We start from the raw sequence: 10,000 nt of genomic DNA on the forward strand, positions 1-10,000 counted from the left end.
TACTACCTTTCGGCATTGTCGCGACCGCTCTTACGCTTCTTTTGGACAACCTTTTTCGAAACAGCTGTATATATATATATTAAATTTATACTCACTCAGTGATCTTGGTGTTTCAAGCAATCTGATTGGTTCGCTATGTCAGAGTAATTCGCTCTCTACGGAGTGAACAATGTGTGATCCAAAAAAAACAAAATGGCCGGCGTAAACTCGCCAGCATCTCTGAATCGGAAATATTGAGAATACAAGATGATGCTGTGCTACAGAATACAAAGAGGGCCACAAAATTTGGCCTGAAAGATTTCTAAGGTAACCAGTGTTTGACTTCGCTTTTCCCGATAATTATTGCTTAAAATTAAACAATCTTCACGTCAACAATTTGTTTCACTCGAAGAAATTCTATTTTGTAGGGCTGGTCGCCCAGCTAAACGAATTTGTTACTGAAATCGAGGAATTAATCACGGCTCGGTGAATATTCTGCCACTATTCACCTCGATTTCAAAGAATAATTGTTAAATATATATATAGAATTTTTTTTTTTGGGGAGGGGGTGGGGTGGCGCTATTAAGAAATAGAGGATATTAGATGTCCGCACGAGAGAGCGCAGCAAACGAGTGAAATGTTTTTCAACACGAGAAGATACATTTCGTATCTTCAAGCGGTCATGTAATGTTTTGTTTATTATATAAACACCAATGAAATACCAAATCATTTCACTTGAATATTTTTCGTTGTCTTAACGTAGAACAACGGCACAATTTATCATGTAACCATAGCAACGGGGATCTATTGTTCCTGCCATACAACATGGCTGCTGTGAAAAACCTCTATAGGCAGTATTATAGGACGCTAATGCGGTTTATATAACATCGTTCGTTCTTGCATCAAACTCTAATCGATTGGCAAACAACTTTTCCTTTCTTCTCTAGGTGTTGCAGGGGAGACGAGACGTCAGCAAAGCCGCTCACCCACATTTCTATAAAAAAGGGCTCCTTTTGGACAAGGCTTATTGCACATATATTTCAAAGCGTGAATAGTGGAGACATCCACATTTTACGCGAATTATTTTAGTATTAGTATGGAAGGGATTTTTGAAAGATACGAGGATGACTTTACTTTCATGCGAGACGTGGCTATGCATTTAATTATATTGGATTGTAGAAAAATGGCCAAAACCTATCGAAGTAACATTTATCTGTCAAAAACATGTTAAAGTTTATCCTGCATTTTGATTGTTTAATTAAACCTATGTTCACGGTTTTCAATTACCCACGACAACATCTGCATCAATTTCATATAGAGCGTTTTCACTCACGTGACTAAAATAAGTGCTAATTTGATGGAACAAAAGAAACTATTTGCATAAAAATAGAGTTCAATTCCCAGACGATTAGTTTGGAACACGAACATGACCACCGTTTCTTTGTTTTGGAACACCAACATGGCTGCCGTGACGTCATGTGAAAACGCTCTATCCTGTCCATACTTTCAGTATACAATAAGATTGTTTTGAGTTTTGGATTAGAATAGAAGCAGGTTGCACCCGGCTATTAATTGCCTCATGTGTCTTTAAGGTCGATTTCCGACGTCAGTGTCATACGCGCCGGGATTGAGTTCATTCGGGTTCATTTCTCTGCTTTAAAAGGATTTTCTCTAGGTATTGTGGTTTTCAGCTGCAATGAAATTAAAGATTGGTTTGCTTTTGAGGTTTTTTGTATTGTTTTTATAGCTGAAATCGTCACGTTATTTCAGGGTTTTTAGGGGAAATCTTTCAGTTAATCACGAGCCGGTTTAAAAGGTAATGTGGAATTCCTTTACTGATAAAATTATCTTTACATCACAAACTAAATGATTCTTAGCAAAACGACCTTTATCTAGGCGATTTACCATAACCTTGAAAAACATCGGTCCGACTTTTTTCAAGATACCTAAATGCAATCCGTTTCAATCTTGTGTCCATTTGTGTCCATCCATGATTCTCTTTCCTTTTGCTGTATTTCTTTTATGTTGTTCAACAGTTTAAGCGGTCACTGCAATGTTTCATTCTACTTTTTGGGCATTTTGGTTGTCGTGAAATTACAACATGTTACGTAACATAGCCCCGGCCGTTGGCAAAACCAGGATCGGACCGGATCCGACCGGACCGGATCGGATCGGATCGGATCGGACCGGATCGGATTGACAAAACACGGATCGATCGATCGGATCGTCGATCGGATCAATAACAAAATCCCTGCCAAAAGTAGACCGTCGTAAGACAACGTGCTGAAGTCTCCTTATTTATTGAGACTCGTCGAAATGTTTTTTTTTCAGAGATGATTAAAGATTCCGAAGCGGAATTATGAAAGATACGATGTGACGAATTGACATCAATAAGCGAATTGGCTGCGTGCGCGACGGTCTTCTTCTTCAAACATGAATTGACAACAGCTTTTTACTTTACCCCAGTCCCTGACAATAGCAATAGCCTGATTTAGCAACAGAAAGGGAACGTCAGTTGACGAAAAGAGAGCCCGCAGAATAGTTGGGATTCTACTCTAATATGACCTAATATTGATATTTTTGCTGCGCGCGCCATCGTCAACTGACATTCCCGTTCTGTTGCTAAATCAGGCTATCGTGCAATTAGAAGGGACTGAGGTAAAGTAGAGAATTGTCGTCAGTTTTCATGTTTGAAAAAGAAGACCGTTGTGTACGTAGTCAAGTCGTCACATCGTATCTTTCATAATTCCTCTTCGGAATCTGTAATCACCTTTGGAAAAAAAACATTTCGACGAGTCTCAATAAATGAGGAGACGACTATACAAGAGAGAAAGGCATATAGCCCCCTTAAGTTGGTTTAAACTGTGATCATACTGAAGAATACCCGTCTAATTTACAGCCGTTTGGTGTGGTTCTCATGCTTATGGTAATCACAAAAATAAAAAGTCATGAATTGACTATTTAGATTGTTTATGGGAAAAAACAGAGCTAGGATACTCTAAGTTGATTGGCGCAAAAGCAACCAGGCCCAGATGGGTATTTCAAGAGAGCCAGACAAAGCCTCGCAACAGAGCAATTCAAGGACAACAAACCATTACGAGGACAAATATTTGTCCAAATCTACGTTGAAGTTTCAAGTCAGTGATGAAATTTAAAATCAGCCGTGGGGAACTCTGAGGAAAGGAAAGAGAGTAAGGTAAATCATGAAATTATAAAGTATTTCAATCTCTGTTTGAAAAAGCTGTCCTCACAGGACACAAAAAAATTCAAAACGTTTTCAGAACAATAGCTAACAACGATTGTCAGTTAGAAATGAGGAACCGATCTTTCTTGATTCATTGAGAACAAAGGCCCACCTCTGGATTCTTGTGCATAGTTAGAACTTTCCTTGTTTAATTAAGGACACAGTGTGGCTAAGCGAAGTGGTTTGGACGTTCTGAGTGGATTACAGGGGAACGATGAGGGTTCGAGCGTCGCTTTTTACACGAAATCGCTTCGTAAATGAGCAACAACTATCTTCATGCTGTTGGATTCATTTAAATTCATTATTACTCCCATAAGCTTTCATGCAGCTTTACTGAAATGTCGACGTACGACTCGATAAATAAAGTTTCTTTAGTAAAGAATCTTAAATTTTAGAATCCCTTACCACAAGCATAACTTTAAGGGTAGATATAACTGATTTTAATTAACGATTCAGAATTAATGCGCGTTATAGTAAACACATTTGGTTCCAGTCCCTCCTAGCAGGGATGGCGCAGTGGTGAGTGCACCCGTCTCCCACCAATGTGGCCCATGCTCGATAACCAGGGATTGACTTTGATGGTTCTCTACTCTTCTTCGCGAAGTTTTTCTCCGGGTTCTTTGGTTTTCTCTTGTCCTCAAAAACCAATATACGACTTAGTAAGAGTTGAGTTGATTTGATTTCTGTGCAGTCTCCAGAGTATCCCAAGTTGCCATTCAAATAATGTTCAGTATTTTGCTCCTGTTCCGAGCATGCAAATTTACTAACCAGCTGCTTTGTGGATTCTTAGTGTACAGCCGAAAGCTTTGGTATTAGCGCTCAGTGCAAAACACAAAAACCACTGTCATTTTCTAGCCTCTTTCCTTGAGAATTTTTTACTAAGCTGAGCTCCCCTTCTCATCTCAAATTCTGTTCAGTATTAGTATGCATGCCGGGTGATTCAGTCAAATACGAGCGTTGATTCTTAATCAGAAAATAAGCCCGAATGGACGAATCCGTTAGATTCTTAATCAATTTTATATATATCATATTTGAATTTGTTCAACCGTCACTTCTGAAGATGTATGTTGTAGATGCGAAACGTCAAGTCAAAAGGAAAATGCGCTTTATCATTATGTTTGTAGCCGCTGTTTGTTTTAAATGGCCAAAGAGCAAGAATATTTATGATGTTCCGTTAGATTCTGTTAACGGGCCGGGTGATTTTAAATACGAGCGTTGATTGTTAATAAAAAAAATTCGAATCGACGAATTCGTACGTTAAAAAGGTATTATCAAAATTTCTCAGCTCGATGATTTAATGTATTGTTTTCCAAAAATAAACTCACCAACATAAAGTAAATAAGTTCTTTGTTTTCCGAAGGTCACGTCAAGCAAAAACAAACAGAGTGAATTGTTAAACGGCCGTTAAAATCAAAATAGCAGAGAACCTTCATTTATTCGGGTTTAACCTCGCCTGATAGTATAGGTGGTCAGAGCGGGGTTTGACTCTACGCGGCCCATCTGACTGTGCAGGTCATGGGGCCCTCTCTCTCCAGTCTTTCCATCCAACGGAATCTTCGAAAATTTTCGGGTGGAAATTCTCTCAGTGGAAAAGATTTTCAAAAATTCCGTGCACATGCCCTGTCTTTTCAGAACTTTCGAACTGAACTAGTTTGTCTACTGAGGAGGAAAGATCTTTAATGAAAACCGTGAATCATTGACTCATTTTGGCGAAACTATGGAAAACCATCTCAAAGCGAATTGTAAACCAACTTCAAAGTTTCTTTAATTACTAGAAACATTTTTGCTGCATAACTGCGAAAGGAATTAATTTAGGAAGTTATAGGCTAAATATCAGGAAACCCGTGTAAAAATCTACACATGTCAATATAAATGAAGTTGGAATTTTGACCGTGAAGTCGGAACAATGTCTTCAGAGTCTTCATGACAACCACTATGAAATAAAGCTTAAATTGTCATACCTAACCCCGCTTTAGGTCCTTTGATAGCCTGACTAAACCGTCCAAAATGGACAAATTTAAACGCTTCACTAACCAATGACCGTTATTAAATTTGACCGTAGAATATTCGACCCATCTAAAACAAACAAAAAGATGCGGGATTAAACTAACGGTCGCTGATAATCTTGTTGTTAAAATGTCTCATTTTACAATAGTTTTCACGAACAGAAGAATATAAAAAGAAGGTCTGAAACGCTTGGTGGGCGCAGATCAACACAGACGCTCGAAGATATCACGCCAAATCAAACACCAAAAAAGTCTGCTAGCATCTAAATTAAGGTGAGTAAAAACGTTTAATATGTTTTGTCGTTGATGCCTTTGATTAAGCAAACTTGTACTAAACGTCATAATATTTTTTTTGGATCAAGTTCTTTTAAAACAAAGTCCCTCCAAAATGAAACTTTGGAAGTCTCAGTGACATCTTCTTTGAGGCTATGCTGTAGTTTTGCGGGGACATTCTAAATGAAAGGATGAGCGATTTATTAAATAATTTCAAGTCAAAAATCGAAAAATATAATCAACGATAGCTAGCTTTTTCTGTGTGGGGTTCTTACGCGCCAAAATGAACGACCGTTTGTTCCTCCTTTCTCCTAACAGATACACGAAATTTCAGTGATAAAAGAAGGACGTCATGGAGTTTATACTAAAGTGCCTTTTCCTATGGCTTTCAACGCTGGCCTCTGCCAGTCAACGGGGTCCTACGACCCCTCAACCGAATGATTTCGCGCAGTGTCGTTTGAGCGACGATCTCAAAGAGCAGTTTGTGGACTTTCACAACACGTTTCGTGGGCAGGTACAACCCAGTGCCGCTGATATGGAATACATGGTGAGTCCGGAGTCTTTTTTTCATTCATGCAGATAATTAACTGATATACGCCGTTTTTTCTTACATATTGAATTTGAAAAGTTCCAGAAACGGTTTTTTTGTGTTAGTGTAACAAAAATACATTACATCTAAAGTACGATATTTTATATTGATAAAATGAGTCTCTTCACCGTAGGCAAACCTCCTTTACTTTTATGCAAACCCTCGACTGCGTCTCGGGTTTGCATAACTGACTCGAATTCTCCCAACTCCCCCTCGTGTTTAGATGAGGCTATGGAAACACGGAAAACGTCCTCTATTGCTTACTTGATATTACTCACTGTAATGTAGTTAGTCATACATTGTAATTATATATGCAAATTTATTAAAATCACTCGAGCAAGTAGACTGAAATCAACGGCAGAGTTCTCATACACAAGCATAGCGTTGTCTTGCACATGGATTGTTTTTCGACGCAAAAGTTCTTTAAAATCTCAATTGCAAAACACGTGATGTAATAGACCCAAGCCCCTCACAGCCCGGTCGTTGATCAAACACCGCTAGATTTTGCTAATTTCAGTGAATAAGCGAATAGATATATCTGAACAAGGAAAGACTTTTGAGTTGAAGTGAGGCTTTCTCGACGTGTCATAATATATACCCTTTTAATAAGTCTAATACATGCCGTTTTCCGCTAATGACGTCGAACTCTTGCTTTCAAATTTTATTTAGAAATGTACAAGGGCCTAAAACTTTTCCGATTTCTTTTCTTGTTTGAAGCCTTTGTACATTTCTGAATAAATTTGAAAAGCATGAGTTTGACGTCATTAGCGGAAAACGGCGTATATTAGACTTATTAAAAGGGTGTATAGCCGTAAAGAAATGCCATGTACTATCACAGTGCGATCTCCACGAGACTCTCCGCCATTTCGTGGTCACTTTCGAAATAAATAAAAAATACGCGAGAAAACGCAAGTAGACAAGCCATAATAAATACGAATTAGAAAGCCAAGTCAACCTACTGTTCTCTCCCAAAAGCCTAAAATATTGCCTTCGAAGATCCACATTTGTTCTTTCAGCAATTTCGATAATTTTTTGAGCCCTTAATTTAATTGACCGTTTGCCAGCTTTATCAGGGCGGTTAAACTGAAATAAAAGGTTGAAAATAAACATTTCAGTTGCTTACCTCTGCCTTATACAGGAGTGGAATGATGACCTTGGTAACCTGGCTCAAATGTGGTCTGATAAATGCGAGTGGAAACACGGCTTTACCAAGTTTGGGGCCTGGTACCCAAGTGAAGCATTTCGAAGCAAAACTGTTGGTAAGAAACAAAAAAATTTAAAAAATATAAACAACCATGCAGGGACTTGCATTAATTGACACGCCCAAAAATCAAAATGCCACTAAATAAGGAAATTTTAAATGTTTTTTTAGCAACAAAGTTACATGACCTACCGCATACGTGGCCTCTTTACCACGTCAATGCCAGAAGAGAGTCATTGATACCATACTTTTGTCTACGTGTTTTCCAGGTCGATGTATGGTTTTCAGCCAATCTGTAGGCACAGAAATAACAACGGTGTAATGTGCAATAGACCATATTAAACTGGAACTAGCTTGCAGTGGAGGCTAATGCGGGGAAATCTTTTCAAATGCAAATACTTTTTAATATATTTCCCCCGCATTAGGCTCCATTACAGGATAGTTCTAGTCCCATACTGAGAATACGAATATGGTCTATTGCTGGTGGACAAACAAAAGAAGCTGATGAAAGATCTTTTGTTTTGATCCACCATCATGCCAGTGATTCAGTACTTTCGACTTTTATCGATGCTATCGTTTTCCCCTTAATTTGGATATCAATTTGATGATCGCCTTACTCCGTAATTTTTGGCGAGAACCAAGCAACATGAAATCAGAGTTTTTTTTTAAAAGATTAATTGCTTTGACTGACTGACTGATTGACTGGCAAATTGATTTTTCAGGTCAAAATCTTGCGCGTGAATGGGGAAAGTGGATAGACAACAAACAATCCGGCCCCGTGGACTCTGTACGCCGGTGGTTCGTTGAAAAAGACTATTATACATTTGGGAAGTTTACTTATCCCATGCCTCCGTCGATGTGTCGCAAAGAACCATGTGGACATTACACCCAGGTTAGAAGAGCTAAAAGTACATTAACAAACTAATTAAACTTTGTGATCATATTTCACTTTGTGAACAATGCGCTAACAGGAATAAGTCGCCAGCTTATAGGCAGTATAGAATGATTATTGTAAAGAGCCCAGAGAGGGTTCTGATCTTCGGTCTCGGTGAAAAAACAAGGAAGGACCAAGTGACTTTTTAGGTATAGATAACTGTAATGTTTAGACAAAAACACAAAAAAATATATTGTAAAAGAATGGCCTGAATCGATATCCGCATGAGGAATGTAAAAATGTAAGTGGCAATACATGATAAACCTACACATCTTGACATATCTGGAATCAAGTCCATCATTCGAAAACGGATCATTCTTTCGTATCTTGTGCTTTTCGTTTTTACTTCGTTGATGGGTGAAAGACACGAAACTAATTTCGGTGGACTAGAAACTGGGGAAATGGCAAATGGCAAAGAAACACAAGCACAATTGAGAAAGAAACCCGACTTTCACGCGAAACGTGCCACTGGTATGGAATTGCTTTACATTCTAAGGTTTCATCGTTGGAAGTGAGGTGCTGTCCACAAATCAGTGCAAGAAAAAGTACTTGTCAAGATAAGAGCAGATAAGAGTATCTATTCTCTGCTTATCTTTATGCCACCAACGAAATCAGAAATCATAGCGGCATCTTTGAAAGTAATCTCGTCAACTGTTTTGTCTTGGGAAAACAATAAAAAAGAAAATTATAAATTTAGTAACACGATTCCATCTTATTTGATGTGTAAAAGCCAGAGAAATTTAGCATGTAAACCAAAATTCAACGAGGCGGACAGTTGATGTTTCGACGAGGCAACTAAAGAGGTTGAGAAGAGACTTTCTTGGTAGCCGCAGAGCCTGGGAACTGCTTACGATCAGCGAAACTTTGAGACAGAGATTCAGAACAGAAATGAGAAGCTGCCCCTTGTGGATAGCAGAAAGCATACGCACGCAAGTAGAACGTTCTCGAGTCAATTTTTTTTATCTTTAAGGTTGTTTGGGCAAGCAGTAAGAAAGTCGGATGTGCCTTCAACTGGTGCGACAAGTATTTTGGAACTCCCCACCCCTGGGTTCCCGGGGAGACTGTTGTCACTTGTGACTACTACCCAAGGTAAGAAAATTGCTCAATGGGTGTGTTTGATCGGAGGCCTATTTTAAAGACATCATTGTGGGGAAACCGTTTTGTGTTGAAGCCGCTGATACTGGACGTACGTATGACGTGAATGGGAAATCAAACTTTATGCTTTCTTTAATTAATGATCAGTGATACAAAAAAGAAAGACATCCCATATAAATCACTTGACTTTAGATACTTGAAGCGGTTTTCAATTGAGTGTCGAAAGTAATTAGCGAATTGCTTTGGTTTATGATTACTTCACTCAGTGATGGGTTCAAAGTTCTCGTGCCACTATTTCAACCAATCAGAAGTGAAACCAAAACCAATCGTGGCTCGCGCGTGCACAATTTCCCGCGCTTTGTGTCGGCTACGTGTAATAACTTCTAGTTTTCAACCTCGTTTCCAGGGCTTTTCTCCGCCGAGGCGGCAATTTCCGAGTTCATGTCTACCTCCTCTTCAAAGCGAGTCTAAGTGTAAAATTTTTTGTGATGGTAATTAGTTCTACCTAACATATGAATGAAAACTAATTTTCATAAGATAACATTCGTACTTAGACTCGCTTTGAAGAGGAGGCAGACATGAACTCGGAAATGGCCTATTCAAATCATCCCGGGCTTAAGATTCTTTGTGTGTTGTATTGGCATTCCAATAAAGCATTCGCATTTGAATGATATGGAAA

General features: G+C 38.7%; 2 protein-coding genes across 3 annotated transcripts in view; both read left to right on the plus strand.

Moving 5' to 3' along the window:
• Nucleotides 1-1,703, plus strand: part of LOC137975181 (uncharacterized) — a 10,376-nt gene extending 8,673 nt beyond the window's left edge. Inside the window, exon 5 of one of the 2 annotated variants that reach the window (XM_068822265.1) lies at nt 927-1,703. In XM_068822265.1, coding sequence (XP_068678366.1) covers nt 927-1,068 — 142 coding nt within the window. In that variant the 3' untranslated portion in view covers nt 1,069-1,703. The remainder of the gene's footprint in view (nt 1-926) is intronic. The other variant, XM_068822266.1, reaches the window with a different exon arrangement.
• Nucleotides 1,704-3,079: 1,376 nt separating this feature from the next.
• LOC137975836 (uncharacterized) overlaps nt 3,080-10,000 on the plus strand; it is an 18,813-nt gene continuing 11,892 nt past the window's right edge. The window contains exons 1-6 of the mRNA XM_068823030.1: nt 3,080-3,175; nt 5,379-5,502; nt 5,821-6,049; nt 7,230-7,350; nt 8,015-8,184; nt 9,197-9,315. Of these exons, the coding sequence (XP_068679131.1) occupies nt 5,855-6,049; nt 7,230-7,350; nt 8,015-8,184; nt 9,197-9,315 (605 nt within the window). The 5' untranslated portion in view covers nt 3,080-3,175; nt 5,379-5,502; nt 5,821-5,854. The remainder of the gene's footprint in view (nt 3,176-5,378; nt 5,503-5,820; nt 6,050-7,229; nt 7,351-8,014; nt 8,185-9,196; nt 9,316-10,000) is intronic.

The sequence above is a fragment of the Montipora foliosa genome, chromosome 11 (genome assembly GCF_036669935.1).
Source record: "Montipora foliosa isolate CH-2021 chromosome 11, ASM3666993v2, whole genome shotgun sequence".
Classification (NCBI taxonomy): Eukaryota; Metazoa; Cnidaria; class Anthozoa; order Scleractinia; family Acroporidae; genus Montipora; species Montipora foliosa.